The 19,653-nt window shown below is 51.8% G+C and overlaps 1 protein-coding gene and 1 long non-coding RNA gene across 2 annotated transcripts; both read right to left on the bottom strand.

Annotated features, from left to right (window-relative positions):
- Nucleotides 1,935-14,346, bottom strand: LAX1 (lymphocyte transmembrane adaptor 1). The gene is made up of 4 exons (XM_018059928.1): nt 14,277-14,346; nt 13,872-14,138; nt 5,444-5,529; nt 1,935-3,563 (listed from the first exon to the last, which is right to left on the bottom strand). Exons 1-4 carry the CDS (start codon nt 14,344-14,346, stop codon nt 2,817-2,819), a joined length of 1,170 nt encoding a protein of 389 aa, XP_017915417.1. The 3' UTR covers nt 1,935-2,816.
- Nucleotides 14,610-18,147, bottom strand: LOC108637762. Its single transcript, XR_001919263.1, has 3 exons — nt 17,784-18,147; nt 17,247-17,449; nt 14,610-14,716 (listed from the first exon to the last, which is right to left on the bottom strand). It is a non-coding gene; the product is annotated as an uncharacterized LOC108637762 (long non-coding RNA).

Raw genomic sequence — 19,653 nt, 5'->3', positions numbered from 1 at the left:
CTGGGGTGGCCTGGACTCTGAGCCATCTATAGCCTGGACCCTAAGCCCTGATCGTGTTAGCCTAATGCTCCAGCTAAGCTCAGCTCATTTGCTCATTCAAAGCAGTTTTAGCATAAAGTCTGTGCCTAATTTTGTTATAGCTGCATGAGGAGTTACGGAAAGTCTATGGTGTAGTTGACTATAAAAACTTACACCTATGAAAATTCAGTCAGTTCAGTTCAGTTCAGTTCAGTCGCTCAGTCATGTCCGACTCTTTGCGACCCCATGGACTGCAGCATGCCAGGCTTCCCTGTCCATCACCAACTCCCAGAGTCCACCCAAACTCATGTCCATCGAGTTGGTGATGCCATCCAACCATCTCATCCTCTGTCCTCCCCTTCTCCTCCTGCCTTCAATCTTTCCCAGCATCAGGGTCTTTTCAAATGAGTCAGTTCTTTGCATCAGGTGGCCAAAGTATTGGAGTTTCAGCTTCAGCATTAGTCCTTCCAATGAATATTCAGGACTGATTTCCTTTAGGATGGACTGGTTGGATGTCCTTGCAGTCCAAGGGACTCTCAAGAGTCTTCTCCAACCCCACAGTTCAAAAGCATCAATTCTTCGGCACTCAGCTTTCTTTATAGTCCAACTCTCACATCCATACATGGCTACTGGAAAAACCCATGAAAATTACCCAACAGCATAATAAGATTCCATGGACAGAGGAGCCTGGTGGGCCGCAATCCACGGGGTCACACAGAACAGAACATGACTGAGTTACTGAGCATGCACGCACACATAATAAAATGAGATGTGAATGACACAGAGTGTCCGGAATGGTCTGTGATTTGTTGTTGCTTGAATCAGAAGGGAAGTGCTGAGGGTATTCCGAGGACGGTGCGATGCCTGGCGCTCTGACTGTTAGAGGACATCTGTCTGGGTTGATGCAGGTCTTGAAGCTTTGGAGGATATGGACCAAGTGGGTCTGAAATTATAGCAAGTAGCTGGAATTCAGGGAGGCCTGAACTTTGGGGAAATCATCCTCCTGAAGAATATTCAAGTTGCTGCTGCTAAGTCACTTCAGTCGTGTCCGACTCTGTGCGACCCCATAGATGGCAGCCCACCAGGCTCCCCCGTCCCTGGGATTCTCCAGGCAAGAACACTGGAGTGGGTTGCCATTTCCTTCTCCAATGCATGAAAGGGAAAGGTGAAAGTGAAGTCACTCAGTCGTGTTCGACCCTCAGCGACCCCATGGACTGCAGCCTTCCAGGCTCCTCCATCCATGGGATTTTCCAGGCAAGAGTACTGGAGTGGGGTGCCACTGCCTCTCCTTACCTGTATCATATTTACTTACTTGTTCAGCTGGAGGATATACTTAGTTTCAAATTTGCTAAACTATACTCCCATGAGACACCAATTTATCAATTACACTGCAGTGTTTGTGTTCAGCTCTTTGTGTCTTCATCTTACATTTTCAAGCAAAATATTGTTTTCCAAAGTTACTTGGGCCAGCTCGATTTTCCCCTACTCCCTTCAGTGACATTATGTCATACATTTGTAAAACCAATTCAATTTTTACAAAATTTCATAAAATTTTTACACTCTGCATTATATTGTGGGCCCCCCAACGGCCTGATGAGCTTTTAAAATTTGCATGTAATAAAGTCATCCTTTGTGCTGTACGGGCTTTTTGTGTGTGTGTTTTGACAAACGCATACAGTCAAGTATCAATCACCTTACAGAAACATTGTCCTAAAAATTTCCTTGTACAGCTCCTGTGTTCCCGCTTCCCAAGCCTCACTCAACCACTGATCTGTTTCTGCCTCTACAGGTTTGCTTTTTTCAGAAATGTCGTGTAAGTAGAACCATACAATATGTAGACTTTTACGTATAGCTTCTTTCACTTAGCAAAATGTGTTTAATATTTGTCCATGTTGTTGCATGAACCTATACACTTCTTTCACTTAGCAAAATGTGCTTAATATTTGTCCATGTTATTGCATGAACCTATACACTTCACTCATTTTTACCGTTGACTGTGGATAAATTCATTGTGTGACTATAGGACAGCTTGTTTATCCACTCACCTGTTGAAAGACTTATTTCCAAGTTTTCACAATCATGAATAAAGCTGCTATAAACAGTCATGTATGAGGTTTTTTTTTTCTCTTGTGAACACAACCTTTACACTTGGATAAATACCTAATACTGGAATGATTGGGTTATATAATAAGTGTATGTTAATAAGAAACTGATGCACAATTTTCCAGAGTGAAGCTTATGGCTTGCAATCCCCTTAGCAATGATGAGAATTATTATTCTGCATTTTCTCTAGCGTTTGGTGGTCCACACTCATTCTAGAGTGGAAACTCTCCCTCCCCACCCCGCTCCAATTGCTTCATTCCTTTTGGCCTCTGCCTGGATTACCAAATAATCTATTCTAGCTTTGCAGCCTGCTGGTATTAGCAAAGCCAATGATTTTAGGCTACATCGTGTTTCCACTGCGCACTAAAGGACTCTTCCGTTTTTAACCTCCTAACAATTCTGTAAGGTAGTTTCAGCAAACATTCTTAAGTTGGTATGAGAGGTAACAGAACCTTGCTGAGACGAATTACTTTCTGGCTTTCTCAAAACTCTGCTTTTGAGAGCCCCTTAGCTCCTTGCTCATTTCATCTCCTTAGCCTAACCAAATGAAACCACGGAAATACAGGGTCATCAAGGGTGACTCTGGCAGCAGCGACCACGTGATGTAGCTTGCCGGTTGGGTGGCTGGGTCTCAGTTTGTCAGGAAAGAGCCGTGGGTCAGGCCGCTGCTCAGCCCCTGCACCTGCCTCGGCAGCTCACACATTCTCATAGTCATGAGAGTCCTCACTTGACGTCTCTGTCTCTTCTGCATGTTTCCACGGCCCGGTCTCACTGTGGGCAGACGACTGACAGGCCACGTAATCCTTTGAAGCCAGGAAGCTCCCTGACTGCATGGCAGGTAGGATGTGGGTCTCTGGACCGTCTGTCCTGCCCTCTACAGGGTGTGTGTTTGAGGATGTCACTTCCTCCTCCTTCTGCTTGCTGCTACTGGGACCTGGTGGTACATTTTCATAATCCCTGCGGCACTGAAACGTTCCCTGGAGCTGCTTCCCTAGGGGGGTCCCGAGGTCCAACTCTGCCACGTTGACATAGTCATTCGAGGTCTGAGAAGACCCTTCCCCATCGCTGAGTGGGTCACTGTTATCGGTTCCTGGAGACCCCAAACTGGCGCAGTCACTGGCGTCCCCACAACTCTCATCTATTTCTTCAGACAGTGCCAGCTCCTGGGTGCTTGGGAGGATGAAGAGGTTCCCAGGAGGGTTACTGGCAGAAGCCAAAGTCTCAGCAAGCTCCTTGGCTGTGGGGATATTGACATAGTCTCTCGAATCCTCTGAAGAAGTGCTCGGGGAACCTCTTGAAGCTCTGACATTGACATAGTGAGGCGAGGGAGCAAGGTTTCCACACGTCTGGGGCCGCGTGGCATTGTCATAGATGCCCACTGCATGCCCCATGGCGTGAGTACGGGCTCTGTGCACGTGGAGGACGTCGCCTGCTTGGGAGGGCTGTAAGTAAGAGGAGAAGGCGAGTGACAGGGCAGGAGTAGGAATAAGGACGAGCCCTTTCTTCTCCCTACCCGGTACTGCTGTACCTAACGGCGCCTTCACTCAGCTCTCCACTGCAGAGAAAACCTCTGCAGCAGGGGTCTCAGATCACAAGGCCTCCGACGCCAGGCTGGGATGAGTGAAGCGCGCTGGGTTTAAGGACAGCAGCAGTGTAAAGGTGACAGTAAGTTGTAGCTAGTTTCTGGCCGCACTGTGGGGGTTCCGTGGGGGAAGTACTATGAACTAGAGAGAGCCTGCAGCCCCAGGACATATTGCTAGGCCCAGCAGAGTGGCTAAAGGTAGAGGCTTAAGTTCAGACTGGGAGTGCAAGTCCTAACCTTACCACTCTGTGCTGAGTTTACACAGTTACCTAATCTCACTGTGCCTCAGCTTCCTAACTTATACAATGGGGCTAATCATAATAATATCAGTACCATGTGATTTTTGTGAAGAAAAAATGAATTACTATCTGTGAATTGTTTAGCTCCTGGCACAGAGGGGACACTACGAAATGCTTGCTGTTATTAGTATGGGCGCAGCTGACACACAGATCAGCTACAGCCATTTAGGAATGCTGGTCTGATGTTTCCAGGACGTCTGACTTTCAAAAAAGGCTGAATATCTGGACTTAAGTGTGAAATCTCTTAGGTTTTTAAATGTTGGCAACTGGTTCAAAACGTCCTTCAAACAGTACAGAGTACAATCCAAACATGTTTGTAGGTTTAAGTTAGCTTGAGATCTAAACTCTAGGTGCAAAATCCCCTCAGGGCTCAGCTGAATCCGAGAACTAGCTTAAGCAGTGGATTTCCTCCACTCTTCCTTTTATAGCCACGTGGACCTGCTGCCCTAGGAAGCCTTAGAAGCAGGACCAGAGCCTAAGAACGCGACATGCGAGAGGAAGAGGAAGCAAATGTGGTGACTTGGAGGCGGTCACGTGGTCATCAAACCTGCGCCCATGGGTAAGGAAAGGCTGGGTAACGAGCCAATCAGCAGCCCTGAGTAAAGAAAGGCCGGGTAACGAGCCAATCAGCAGCCCTGGGTAACGAAAGGCTGGGTAACGAGCCAATCGGCAGCCCTGGGTAAAGAGAGGCCGGGTAACGAGCCAATCAGCAGCCCTGGGTAAAAAAAGGCTGGGTAACGAGCAAATCGGCAGCAGCGGCACCATGGCCGTACTCACCCAGGGATGCGGTAAAACCGAAGAAAAAAATTCTTTAACAAGCTAACAAGGACTTATCTACAGAAACGAGCACCCTGATCTTCAGGACAGTCCCTCTGCCCCACACTGCTGTGCGTCTCCTTCTTGGGAGCTGACTTCAGAGCCAGACGCAAAGGTATCCCCAACACGCTCAACACTTTTGACACCAGTCGCAGTGCTGAGTGACTGATGAGTATTTCTGCTATGGAGGAAGATGGAAACAATTTGACATAGGCTTGGAAGTAATTCCCAAAGCAGAACTTTAAGGGTGCTTTGAGCACCAACAGCCCTGTAGGAAAATTTATGTACCCTCCCAAGGTAATTAGGGTATAGGAGACAACACTTATTTGGAAAAACGCATTATCGTGTCTTTGTTAAAGCAGTACATTTCGGTTCCAACAAGTATCCATGAACACATGTGCCTTGGTGCCTTTCTTAAAATCTCAAGCACTTGGCTCCTCTCTTTCGAAATTTTTTGCCTTGGGTGGTAGGGCGGTCCTGAGGCTAGTCTTCCCATTTATTAATAGGGCCTGGGGTGCTGTTTATAGTGAAATAAGAAGCAAAACCTAGAACTCTTGCACTTCAGCTCTTCTGCCAGAGACACGTCATTTCTCCCAAAGGGACTATCGTTTAGCTTCACTCTTACCACATGCTCAGAAGGAGGGCTGTCAGAATTCCTGGAGAGGAGGCTTTCGGTGCTAACAATACGGATGCTTCTTGAGGGATGTCTTCCTGAAAGGACAGAGAGCAAACCCTGAGCACAGTCAGCCAGTCCTCCAAGTGCTTCAGCCTGTTCAGTCCTCACATTCTGGGTGAAGTGGACCTGTCTGATATCTGGTATTTGGGGGCCAGTGTTCTGTGGGGAGAGGATCAGGGCTTCAAGGATGATGAGCTGGGAGACCAGGAACACTCCTCAGCTCGCTGAGGACAAATGAGGACTCGAGGAGGCTGGCTGGGAGGAATCTTCTCGGGTGAGCCCTCCCTGGCTTGATGCTGGAGGCCATGTTCTCCTCCTGTGTGTCTTTCCCAACCTTAGACATACCCAGCTAACTACATCAAGAGAAACCAAAACTGTAGCCTATGTCATCAAATTATCATGCTGTACTCTGTGAACTCATACAGTGACATATGTCAATCATTTCTCAATGAAGTTGGAGAAAACCCCAAACCAGATCCCTGACCCCGATGACTCCCGGCTCCCTCTTCAAACCCCCAGGCCCCACTGGAGGTGAACCTTGCCATCTGTCTGTCCCATCCTCTTGCTGGCTCCCTGAATAGCAGGATGGTAGTGAAAGGTCAGGGCAAGGTCAGGATGAAAGGTCAGGGCAAGGTCAGGTGTGTTGAGGCATGCCTGGGCATGCCCGGGCATGTTGAGACACGTCCCGGCAGAGAACGCTGCAGACACGCCCTGGGGACGGGCCGGCAACCAAGCCGACCAATCAGGAGCCGACACGAAGCCCTCACCGTCCAATCAGGAGCTGACACGGAGCCCTTGGACACCAATCACCGCTGAGCCCGCATTTTCTTCCTTATATGGGAGCCCCGGCCCAGGCTATAAAACCCCTTCCCCACCCCTCACACCTCACAGACTCCGCAGACTCCCTTTACCCCGCAGACTCCCTTTGCTTCGCAGACCCCCCCTCGCTTCCTTGCTTACCCGCCCCCAGGAGTTCTGCCCAAGAGCGACCGCCCAATAAAAGGCCCTGATCAACGGTCCATAGGGGCGGCTCCTTCTTCCCACGGCGTTTCTTACATCTGGCGTCCAACGTGGGGCTCGAGGTGAGGGCTTCCGGCACTCGCCGTTGAGGCCCCCTCGAGCTCCACTGCCGCAGTAGCCCCCTGGACCCAGGCGGCTGACCAACCCCCCGGACGGCAGGATACAGGGTAAGTCCCTTCGGCTTTGGAGCCCGCCCTCCCTGGAGACCACTTCCTAGGACCCAGTAACGGGTGTGCACTTACTGGGCCCTCCCGGTCACCAGCTCGTGAGGGAGACGTCCCGAACGGCTGTGTAGACCTCTGGCTTCGGCCTCCTCGGTCCCCAGCTCGGGAGGGAGACGTCCCGAACAGCTGTACGGACCTCCGGCTTCGGCCTCCGGCTTCGGCCTTTCCGGTCCCCCAGCACGGGAGGAAGACATTCCGAATGGCTGTGCAGATCTCCGGCTTCCCTTGGCACCCAAAGACGTTCGGGCAGCGGGGGTTTGTCTCCGTTTGGTGATTGCCATGGGATCGACGGCCTCCAAACCCGATCCCCAATACTCTACCCCCTTAGAGTGCCTGCTGGCTAACCTGCGGACCCTAAGATTAAAGGGATACGTCCGCCATATTGGCTCACAATGGCCAGCCACAGGGACATTTGACTTTGACGTCCTCCGTGATTTGGATAATTACTGCTGGAGAACGGGAAAATGGTCTGAGGCCCCCTGTGTTCAGGCCTTTTGGGCGTTGCGCTCTCGCCCCACCCTGTGCACCACGTGCACTCCCCGCCAAATCCTGCTTATCCTGGCTCCCCCGATTCCACCCTCCCGGGCCAAACCAGCTCCTCCTGTCTCTGAGTCCTCTGCCTTCTCTGTTCCCCCGGAAAACCTGGTGGCCCCTCCTCCCTATACCTCTCCCACGGCCCCTACCGCTTCCACTCCAGTTTCTGCTACCTCCCCTTCCACTCCAGACTCTCCTACCTCCGCTCCCGCCCCTGAGACTCCACCACCTGTCCCGGATCCTCCGGCCCTTAACCCTATCTTGTATCCTCCTCTTCCCCCCGTCACTCCCTCCCCTTCCCCGGTTAGCTCCCACGCTCGCTCCCACAGCAACCCTCCGGGAGCCTCCCCTCCCCCTCCCCCTCCCCCAGCCCCGCTACTCCCTCTCCGACAAGTAGCCGGAGCTGAGGGTCTAGCCCAAGTTCATGTCCCCTTCTTCCCTCCAAGACTTAGCACAGATTGAGGCCAAACTGGGTTCCTTCTCCTCCAACCCCGCTCAGTACATTAAGCAGTTTACTGGTCTGACCCGTGCCTACGCCTTGACATGGCAGGACCTATATGTCATCCTGGGGTCTACCACCACCCCCGAGGAGAGGCAGGCTATCTGGACGGCAGCCAAGGCTCAGGCCGACCAGTGGCACTATGCCAACCCCTCCCCCGAGCGCCCCCCAGGGGCTCAGGTGGTTCCTGACACTGACCCTGATTGGAACTACCAGGAGAGGGGTGGTGGCCAGCTGCGAGTACGCTATATGATCGAGTGTATCCTCAACGGGACGGAAATGTCCTCTCATAAGGTTGTAAACCTTCTCAAACTAGATGAGGTGATCCAGGGGCCCGACGAAAAGCCAGCCATGTTCCTTAATTGGCTGACCCAGGCCCTCGTCCAGTACACCAGGCTGTCACCTGAGTCCCCTATCGGGGCGGCCACCTTGGCCAATCGTTTTATCTCCCAGTCTGCCCCCGATATCTGGAAAAAGTTGGCCAAGGCCGAGGACAGCCCTCAGACCCCTATCCGAGACCTGGTAAAAATGGCTTTTAAGGTCTACCATGCCTGCGAGGAAACTGCTGAGGCCAGCCGAAAGGCAAGGCTCAAGCAAAAGGCCGAATTTCAGGCAAGCCTCCTAAACCAGCAAACCCAGGCCTTGGTAGCGGCCCTGCGGCCGGTGGCGGGCTCGGGGCCCCAAAACCCCCCTCCAGGGGCCTGCTTCAAGTGCGGCCAAGAAGGGCACTGGGCCAGGATGTGCCCCAATCCGCGGCCTCCTTCCAAGCCGTGCCCGTTGTGCAAACGACGAGGACACTGGGCCAGTGACTGTCCCCAGGCCTCTCGGGCCTCGACCTCTAGGGGCCGGGGACCAGAGCGCCCCAGGGAGACCTCCTGCCCTCCTTCGGCTTTGGAGCTGCTGAACTTCGACGGTGACTGACGCCGCCCAGACTCGGGGACCCCAATAACCCAAGCTGAGCCCAGGGTAACGCTCCAGGTAGCAGGTAAGTCCATCAATTTCCTACCTATTCGGTCCTTTCCTCTTTCAGAGGCACTTTATGTCCTTCCCAGGTTTCGGTTATGGGCATTGACGGCCAACCCTCGTGTCCGCTCCAAACCCAGCCACTATCCTGTCAGTTAGATTCCTGTCTATTTACCCACTCCTTTCTGGTCATCCCCTCCTGCCCTACTCCTCTCTTGGGAAGAGATATACTTGCTAAGCTGAAGGCCACTCTTCAGCTAGCTCCAGGGTTGGCTCCCATGTCAGGGGCCTTCTTAATGCTACTGGTTGACCCTCCAACCCCTTCTGTTAATCCTGAGGTCTGGGACACCCAAGTCCCGGTGGTGGCTCGACACCACCCTCTGGTCCTCATCCGGCTAAGGGACCCCACCTGTTTCCCAGCCCGGTCCCAGTTTCCTTTGTCCACACGCAACCTCAGGGGGCTAAAGCCCATCATCGACCGTCTCATGGGACAGGGTCTCCTGATCCCCACGACCTCCCCCTGTAACACGCCTATCCTCCCTGTTCGGAAGGCTTCAGGAGACTACCGGCTAGTGCAGGATCTCTGCCTGATCAACGCGGCGGTGATCCCTGCCCATCCCCTTGTCCCTAATCCCTACACCCTCCTTTCTTCCATACCTCCTCAGACCTCCCATTTCACAGGGATGCCTTTTTACCATCCCACTTCACCCACATGCCCAGACATCGAACCTACCGCTGTCTGCTGGTCTTGGTGGACACCTTTTCAGGATGGGTCGGGGCCTTCCCCACCGCCCGGCAGATGGCAGCGGCGGTGGCGGAGGTCCTGACGGCCCATCTCATTCCCAGATTTGGGTTGCCAAACTCTCTCCAGTCTGACAATGGGCCTGCATTTATCTCGCAGATCTCTCAGCAGGTGGCTGCGGCCCTAGGTATCGGCTGGCATCTCCACATCCCCTATTGGCCCCAATCGTCAGGCAAGGTAGAGCGGGTGAACGGCATCATCAAGACACATCTGACCAAGACAGCCGCAGTTCTGAGGCAAGCCTGTCTTGGGTCGACCTCCTTCCTCTGGCGCTCACTCGCATTCGCACCACACCACACTCCAAAACAGGTTTGACCCCTTTTGAACTGCTCTATGGCAGGCCCTATCTCCTGACCCACCTCCCCGAGGGAGAGGCTCCCCCACTCGCGGGGTACCTCCCCCTCTTCTCTCTCCTACGATCCTTGCTGAGGGAACACGCAGATCGGGTCCTGCCGCAACCGACAGACGATGAGGGGCCCACCCGGCCTCTAGCACCAGGAGATCAGGTACTGCTGAAAACCCTGAGTCCCCGCCCACTACAGCCTCATTGGACGGGACCCCATACTGTAATCCTCACCACTCCTACAGCCGCCAAACTCCTAGTACACGAGCCCTGGTATCACCTGACCCGACTTAGACGAGCTCCCCCGGGTCTCCCAGAGACGGGGTGGCCCCGGGAAGACATTAGGGAGAGCAACTGAGAGAGAGGACAGAAGGAGTAGGACAGAGAGGAAGGGAGACGAGGGAAGGAAAGAACAAGGGGGAAGAGAGCAAGAGTAGAGAGGAAGTGAGAGAAAGCAAAAGAAAGTCAGAGAAAGGAAAGAGAAGAGTTGAAGAGCGAAAAGGAGAGAACGCAAAAGAAAGTAGGAAAGAGAGATAGAGTGGCGGAGAAGGGGAAGGAAGGAAGAAGGATAAAGACTGAAACTGAAAGAGTGAGAGACGAGAGACAGAAAGGAATTAGAGAGTGTGACAGAAGGGAAAGGAAAGAGCAAGGTAGAGAAGCAGAAAAGAGAGACAGAATCGAAGGAAAAAGAGAGGCAGAAACTGCCAGGAAGGAAGGCAAAAGGCGAGAGAGAGAGAGGCTCAGCAGGGCTGGTTCGAGTCCTAGTTCCAGAGTTCCCCTTGGCTGACAACTTTACTATCTTCCCTAGTGGGACCGATCATCATTCTCCTACTGCTCCTGACTTTCGGGCCCTGTATCCTAAATAAGCTTTTGGCCTTTATCAGACAGAGGCTTGACACAGTCCAGCTGATGGTGCTGCGACAGCAGTACCAAGGGCTTCCAACAAGCACTCCGTGGCAAGATTAACGGCAGACGCCCCCTGTCATCCCGGCCATGCCCTACCCCTCGTCGCCCCCGTTCAGCAGGAAGTAGCCAGAGAGAGTCGGCGCCCCTTGTCCTCTATCAAAAAGGCTGGGATGAAAGGTCAGGGCAAGGTCAGGCGTGTTGAGGCATGCCTGGGCATGCCCGGGCATGTCAGGACGTGCCCAGGCCGAGAGTGCTGCAGACACGCCCTGGAGACGGGCCGGCAACCAAGCCGACCAATCAGGAGCCGACACGAAGCCCTCACCGTCCAATCAGGAGCTGACACGGAGCCCTTGGACACCAATCACCGCTGAGCCCGCATTTTCTTCCTTATATGGGAGCCCTGGCTCGGGCTATAAAACCCTTCCCCACCCTCGCAGACTCCACAGACTCCCTTTACCCCTCAGACTCCCTTTGCTTCGCAGACCCCCCTCGCTTCCTTGCTTACCCGCCCCCGGGAGTTCTGCCCGAGAGCGACCGCCCAATAAAAGGCCCTGATCAACGGTCCATAGGGGTGGCTCCTTCTTCCCGTGGTGTTTCTTACATCTGGGGGTACTGGGGGTCCTGGAGGAAGGGGGACACACCAACCAAAACCCCCACCAGTCCTTTCAGATCACTTGGATGCTCCGGAACGGACTGACTCACGAGGTACTCAATTTGACCACCGGAATTCACCCCCCTAATACGTGGTGGCCAGATCTGTATTTCAACCTCAAAGACCTTATACAGACTACTTGGTCAGCGGCCCAGACCAGAAACTTTGGGTTCTGGGCATGTCCTGGACACCTAAAGACACATAATTGGGAGACTTGTGGAGGACTGAAACATTATTTCTGTTGGTCCTGGAGCTGTGTCACCTCCAATGATGGGAGATGGAGATGGGAGGTCCGGAACCGGGACCTAGTCAATTTCTCGTTTGTCCAGCCCTATCACGGGCCCTGGGACCAAGATTACCAAAATCTGTTCGGAGGTTATGTCGGGCCGCGTTGGAAGCAGCATTGGAGCCCAATTACTCAGGTGAAAGTAATGTTCAACCAGAAAGCGGCTAAACTGGAGAGGTCTTGGGTATCCGGGCTATCATGGGGCTTCCAACTCTATGCTGAGTGGTTTGAAGCAAAGCCAGGGGGAATTCTGGTTGTTAGTCAGACAATAGAACCTGTTCAGGCCCATGCTGTGGGGCCCAACCAGGTTATTGCACCTCCCCGCCCCTCACCACGAGGGACAAACGCCACAAATGTTGTGACCTCGCCTACCCTCACACCCTCCCTTCAGCTGACCCGGACTGACCCGCTAGAGACCCAGGAACCCCTGTAGGCCTTAGTCAAAGAAACTTACAAGGCCCTCAACCACTCCAATCCTAATGCGACCCAATCCTGCTGGCTTTGCTACACCCTACATCCACCTTACTACGAGGCCGTGGGCTTAAATGCTACCTACAACTTATCCATTCTGTCCAACCCACCGCAGTGCTCTTGGGGAGACCACAAGGTGGGCCTTACCATGAAAGAAGTATGGGGTTCGGGGACCTGCTTAGGCATGGTCCCTACGGATAAACAAACCTTGAGCGCCCAGACTGGCGATGATACCAACTTCGCCAATAAGACCTACGTCATACCTGACACTGGGGGATGGTGGGTGTGCTCACAGACTGGGCTAACGCCCTGTCTCCACTTGGCTGTCTTCAACCAGAGCAGGGAATTCTGTGTCATGGTAGCGGTAGTGCCCAAGATTACATACTATCCAGAAGAGGTCCTCTACAACTTTTGGGACCAAAACACCCCAGCTCCTAGACATAAGAGGGAGCCCGTTACAGCTATTACCCTGGCAACGCTGTTCACCCTGGGAGCAGCTGGGACAGGCACGGGCATTGCTTCCCTGACCATACAACATCAGGGCTTCATCACCTTGAGGGCCGCAATTGACGAAGACATCGCCCGCATAGAAAAGTCCATGACGGCCCTAGAAAAGTCCCTGACTTCCCTTTCCGAAGTGGTATTACAAAACCGCAGAGGACTAGACCTGGTCTTTTTGCAGCAGGGGGGCCTCTGTGCAGCCCTCAGAGATGAATGCTGTTTCTACGCTGATCATACTGGGGTGGTTCGTGAGTCCATGGCTAAAGTAAGAGAGGGATTAGAACGCAGGAGGAGAGAGAGGGAGGCTCAGCAGGGCTGGTTCGAGGCCTGGTTCCAGAGCTCCCCTTGGCTGACAACTTTGCTATCCTCCCTAATGGGACCACTCATCATTCTCCTGCTGCTCCTGACTTTCGGGCCCTGTATCCTAAATAAGCTTTTGGCCTTCATTAAACAGAGGCTCGACACAGTCCAGCTGATGGTGCTCCAACAACAGTACCAAGGGCTTCCAACAAGCACTCCGTGGCAAGATTAACGGCAGACGCCCCCTGTCTTCCCGGCCGTACCGTACCCCTCGTCGCCCCCGTTCAGCAGGAAGTAGCCAGAGAGAGTCGGCGCCCCTTGTCCTATATCAAAAAGGCCGGGATGAAAGGCCAGGGCAAGGTCAGGATGAAAGGTCAGGGCAAGGTCAGGCGTGTTGAGGCATGCCTGGGCATGCCTGGGCATGTCGAGACATGTCCCGGCAGAGAGCGCTGCAGACACGCCCTGGAGACGGGCCAGCAACCAAGCCGACCAATCAGGAGCTGACACGGAGCCCTTGGACACCAATCACCGCTGAGCCCGCGTTTTCTTCCTTATATGAGAGCCCCGGCCCGGGCTATAAAACCCCTTCCCCACCCCTCACACCTCACAGACTCCGCAGACTCCCTTTACCCAGCAGAATCCCTTTGCTTCACAGAACCCCCTCGCTTCCTTGCTTACCCGCCCCCGGGAGTTCTGCCCAAGAGCGACCGCCCAATAAAAGGCCCTGATCAACGGTCCATAGGGGTGGCTCCTTCTTCCCGCGGCGTTTCTTACAGGTAGCATGCTTAGAAAAAGCCGCTTTTGCAGGTGAGACCTATATTCTGGGGGCAGAAGTTCTGTAGGCCTGGATTCCATGGATGAGAAAGAAAAACCTACCCAGCTCTTCTTGTCTTCGGGGCAAGAGGTCATAAATATTTTTGGCTCGCTGTCTGGGTCGAGGCAGAGTCAACAAGGGTGTGATGGTAACTCGGAGGTAGGGAACTTGCCCTGAAAGACAATGAGAGACACAGAGGTCATGGCTGGGCTTAGCCGCACAGAATTGGGGAAGAGACTGCGCCTGAAAATATTCCCCACCCTCACCATGTATTATGAAAAACGTGTTTCCAGACTTGACCAATGCCTTTGAGCTAGAAGAACAGGGCACTCAGGAGACAGAAGCAGGAAGAAGAAATGGGCACAGGGCACCAGGGCATGGCTTTCAGAATGAAGCTCGACTCAGCACGGAGCTTTCAGAGCCATGGCTTGTGATCCCGACGGAGACAATGACCTGTGCTAACACACAGGTAAGAACAGAGGACTCCTCGGCGCAACGGTTTATCTTGGGAGGGCGATGTGCATGTCTGTGCTCCATCATGTCTGACTCCATGTGACCCCATGGACTGTTGCCTGCCAGGCCCCTGTCCATGGGATTTTTCCAGACAAGAATACTGGAGTGGGTTGCCATTTCCTCCTCGAGGGGATCTTCCTGACCCAGGGGTCGAATCTACGTCTCCTGCATATCCTGTATTGGCAGGCCGATTCTTTACCACTGTGCCATCTGAGAGCTGGGCTTTAAATTCCAGACTAGACAATTGATCATAGTGTGTGTCAACTCTGGACAAACAAGGGACTCACACTTCTGTTTACCGCAGTTCCACAGGACGCAGAAAACTGCCACAACCAGGAGGATGGCAAGGAGAGCCGCAAACCCAGAAAAGATGCTGCTGCTGTGGTCTCCAGTCCTGTGAGGAAAACCAAGGGCCACGATCCAGCCATGGACCGGGGGTGGGGGGTGGGGGGTGGGGGGAGACGCTTCCTCCAGAGGCAGGACTCGAGGGTTTGGGGTGGGAGCCGAGGGAAGGAAAACTGAGGTGGGATGGGCTGGGTGGTAGAAGAGCGTGTTACCTCCTCATGGAGAGAGGGAAAGAGGATGTGGGAGAAGGGAGCTATCCCTTCTGAATGCTCACTGGATGCCAGTGGTTTGTATTAAAGCTTATTTAATCTGTATAACAATCCCATCTCTCTTTGTGACCAAGGAACCTGAGATTTAGACTCAGTAAGGTAGAGTAACATAGGGAAGGTCACATAGGTAGGAAGGAGCATGATGGAATGTGAATCTAGGTCTGTTTGGGCCCAAAGACTCTTCTTTCTATGGCTTCACACTGTCTTCCAAACTTGTCAAATCCATTTGCTCCTGCTTACCCTGTTTCCTGCCCCTCAGCTTTCTGTCTTGCTTGGAAAAGATTATCCACAATTAAGGAGCAGCTCTGGGACAAGAGTCCAGGTTGCTTGCATTTAATAATCCCTGTAGCATCAGCTTGTGGGGCTGGTCTTCAAGCAACACCTTGCTCTGCTGTGGAATTTGACCATGCAGATGCGCTGGGTAAGGACCGGGCTATTCGCAATTCCTGGGCAGGGCCAGGCTAGCTCTGTTTTGGCTATAGGAAGCAGCCAGTTGAGGTTACAGAGTGCATTCCTAGCAGACCTGCCCCTCCAAATACTAGCAACCAGGTCATCCATCAGGGAAGGTTTTTGTCCTTATGAGTTCTAGACTTGTTCACCCAGTTTCATACCGGACATTTCCATGTGGTAACCTAATAGACATCTCAAACCAAAAATGTTTAAAACAGAACTCCTGTTCTCCCCCACCCCCCATAAACCTGTTCCTCTGGTGTTTCCTGTCATCTGATGGCTTGGTCAAAACCCTTGGAGCCATTCTTGAATGTTTTCTTTTTCACACCCCACTGCTGGTTAACCAGCAGTTTCTATCTGCTCAACCAGGACATTTACCCCAAAGCATCACCTCTTGCTCCTCCATTGCCACCACCTCGGTCTGAGCCACCATGAGGTCCACACAGACCTTTGCCAGAACCTCTCTAATGAGCTCCTTGCTTTCACTCTTGGCCCCAACATTCCATGTTCACACAGGAGCTAGAGTGATCCTCTAAACGGTTAAATCAGATCACGTGCCCCCTCTGCTTGCAGCCCCCCATGACTTCTCATCACACTTGGGATAGCATCCATTGTCCCTAACAGGCGAGAATGTGACGGCCTCTTCTCTCCTGCCTTTGCCTGCCTCTGACCTCCTTTCCTGCTGTTTTCCTCTGACCTTGATGACCAGGACTCCATGCTGCTTCCAGCAAAGCACAGTCTTGTCTCAGTCCCGCTGCCCCCTCTCCCGCAGTTCAATCCCCTCATTTAATTTAGGTCTCTTCTGAAATGTCACCTCCTCAGATAGGTCCTCCCTGGTCACACCCTCCTGGGTACTCCAGTCCCCTTACTCTGCCCTGGTTTTTCTTCATAGCTTATGACTGACTGATGTTATGCTAGCCATGCTTTTGTTCATCTATTTGTATCTGACCCTCCCACTTAACTGTAACCTCCAGGAGGCTGTCCTTGTCGGTTCTATTCACCTTGTGCCTGCCACAGTGCTTGGCACTCAGTAGGAACCTGATGGATATTTGTTAAATGAATGAATGACTAAATTATCAAATGAATGGATGTAGAAATAGTATTGGAGGAGTGCTGCAGGATTCTGACACTTTATGAATTCATTCCCCATCAGTGACCTTGTCCACCTGCAGGGGACATGTATTTGTTTATCACGGTAATGACATTCACCTCCCCAAACTACAGTGATTTTTAAGTTATTGCTGTTGAGCTGTACTTTTATCATTGCACTGAAATCAATACCTCTCAGTGCCAGAGTTTCAACTATTGACGGACTTTTTGTTAATATGATATTGAAGGTTTTAACTGTAAGATTTACATCTATGATTAATGCTGTGGGGTTTTATGATCTAAGGCTGTGTCTTTATCATATCTGTGATTCCATTTTCATTCATGGCAAGTGTTTAGGACGTAAAAGCACATCTGCGTAAAAAGTGGGCCGTTTGTTTCCATCAGAGTAGAAACTAGTTTTTGTTTCTCTTTCTTTGAGGAGTGATCCGTGGGACTTGAAAAAGGAAAGCTCAAGGACCGCCATGAGGGCCTCTGAGCATGAGAAACCCAGCCATGCCAGGAAGCCAGCTCTAAGGAAGTGGTGTGTTATCATATTTCCTCTCTTCCCAACAACTCCTTTCTGTTCGCAATACCTATTCCTTTCCTCCCAGCAGTTCTGAGCAAACCTCTCTGAGCCAAGAGTTTAGCAGTCTTAGGAGACGAGAGCCTGGTGAGGGGTGGCAAGGCTGCTGGGGTAGAAGCTTCCCAGGATAGACCAGGACCCTCTTTCTAAATCAGGGGAGGGGAGCGCTCACCACCCCCGGCACTCACTTGTTCAGGCTGCCGAGGGTTCCCCGCAGAGTGCTGGGCTCTGAGGGTCTCCCTGCGGGCTCCAACCGTGCTGACGCTGACGTGGTGGCATCCATTATTCTGCGACCCTCTCTGGCCTCAGCTTCTCCTCCTAGGCCTTCTCTTAGTCGTCATCAGCTTGCCAGTCAGCTTGCCACTTTTCCTGTCTTCCTAAACTGCTGACTCTCAAGAGAAAAGGCAGAATTGGTTTGTGTTTTACATATAATCCCATGTAGTATAAGCATTTTTTTTTAGTAAATAAGAATGACAGAAATCCTCCTGGTCTCCATTTTCTGAACATTCCCTGACATACAACTTGACTCTCAAATTTTCATCTTCTTAAATCTTTATTTATCAAAATCCATCACAAAAAGTCTATTGGATTTTACTTCTTCCTTTCTAAAGCTTCCAGTCTTTCTTTCTAGAACTTTCTCTCCCACAACCAACTCTACCTTGCGTCTATCCCTGAAATGTCAGGCTGACTTGACCCAAAATACAAAACAACAAGTTTGGCTCTACCTGGTTGTGGCTGCGATGCTGACTGCAAGAGGGGAGAGCGCTTCTGGGTGTGGAGCTCCCCAGCTCGGCTCAGGGGGACGCCAGACGCTCTGCCTTGTGGCGGGGACGTGCGGGGCTCCGAGTGGGAGACGGCCAAGAAGGCAGAGACGGGCTCCTTGAGAAGTTCATCTTCCCCCAACCCCCAAAGCAGAGAGAAGAGAGCAAACACTTTGCCAGAATGGAAACAGATAGTCAGCTACAGGAAGCAGTACCAGCGACGTGCTAATGAAGCCTGGGGCCCAGGAAGTGCTGCTCAGCTCTCAATATGATAAAAGCAAGGGCGCCTGCACCCTGTTCCCTGGGCTGGCTGATGTGCTGTGGTCTGCGGGAGCGTGATTCAAGAAGGGTCAAGGTGATAGGGTGTTTGTGATTGCTCCCCCTGGGTTTCTGTGATACTGAGTTTTATCAGCCTCCGGATTGACAGTGTTTGTTTCAGCGTCTGAGGAGCACTGGAAGGTGCTTTTTAGAAACAAATACAGATTTAGGGTGCCTGTGGCTGGCTCGTGGGTGCAGGGCTTCCCAGACCTGGTGCCAAGAGCAGACGGCGTGCGCACAGGCAGTCTGGAAGATGGCAGGTGGGGAAGCAGACAGAGCCAAACCTCAGAACCTCGACAGCTGCTTTAACAAAATTTTCAAGAACGTCCCCCTGCCTGCGACCATCTCAAGGTCTTCCCTTGTGTGATCTTATCATCTACACAGCGTGTTTGAGTCAGCCAAGTCTTCCATCCCCTCTTATTTTCTCCTGCCCCCATGCTTGAGGGAAACAGCCTCCTCACAGGAGGCTCCCAGGCCTCAGACTGAGCTCTGGGTCTTCCGGCTCTGGCTGCACCCCTGCCCTCGCCACAGTAAACCAATTAAACCAACCACTCAAAACAGAAACCAGGTGTCTGAAGCAATTCGTCCTGATTGTAGAAGAAAACTATTCACTCCTGGTGACCGCATATGTGTTTTAAACATAATTGCTCTGGTGTTGCCTTTAACCACTTGATCAGTGCAAAGATATAGAGGAAAACAACAGAATGAGAAAGAGTAGAGATCTCTTCAAGAAAATTAGACATACAAAGGGAACATTTCATGCAAAGACGGGCTCAATAAAGGACAGAAATGGTAGGGACCTAACAGAAGCAGAAGACATTAAGAAGAGGTGGCAAGAATACACAGAAGAACTGTACAAAAAAGATCTTCATGACCCAGATAATCACGATGGTGTGATCACTCACCTAGAGCCAGACATCCTGGAGTGTGAAGTCATCACTATGAACAAAATAGTGGAGGTGATGGAATTCCAGTTGAGCTATTTCAAATCCTAAAAGATAATGCTATGAAAGTTCTATACTCAATATGCCAGCAAATTTGGAAAACGCAGCAGTGGCCACAGGACTGGAAAAGATCAGTTTTCATTCCAATCCCAAAGGAAGGCAATGGCAACGAATGCTCAAACTGCCGCACCATTGCACTCATCTCACACGCTAACGAAGTAATAGTCAAAATTCTCCAAGCCAGACTTCTACAATATGTGAACCGTGAACTTCCAGATGTTCAAGCTGATTTTAGAAAAGGCAGAGGAACCAGAGATCAAATTGCCAACATCTTCTGGATCATAGAAAAAGCAAGAGAGTTCTAGAAAAATATCTACTTCTGCTTTATTGACTATGCCAAAGCCTTTGACTGTGTGGATCACAATGAACTGTGGAAAATTCTTAGATAGGAATACCAGATCACCTTATCTGCCTCCTGAGAAATCTGTATGCAGGTCAAGAAGCAACAATTAGAACAGGACATGGAAAAATGGACTGGTTCCAAATTGGGAAAGGAGTATATCAAGGCTGTA

Source organism: Capra hircus, chromosome 16 (assembly GCF_001704415.2).
Source record: "Capra hircus breed San Clemente chromosome 16, ASM170441v1, whole genome shotgun sequence".
In the NCBI taxonomy this organism is placed as follows: Eukaryota; Metazoa; Chordata; class Mammalia; order Artiodactyla; family Bovidae; genus Capra; species Capra hircus.
Note: the sequence above shows the minus strand (reverse complement) of the source record. Positions and strands in the feature narration are given on the sequence as shown.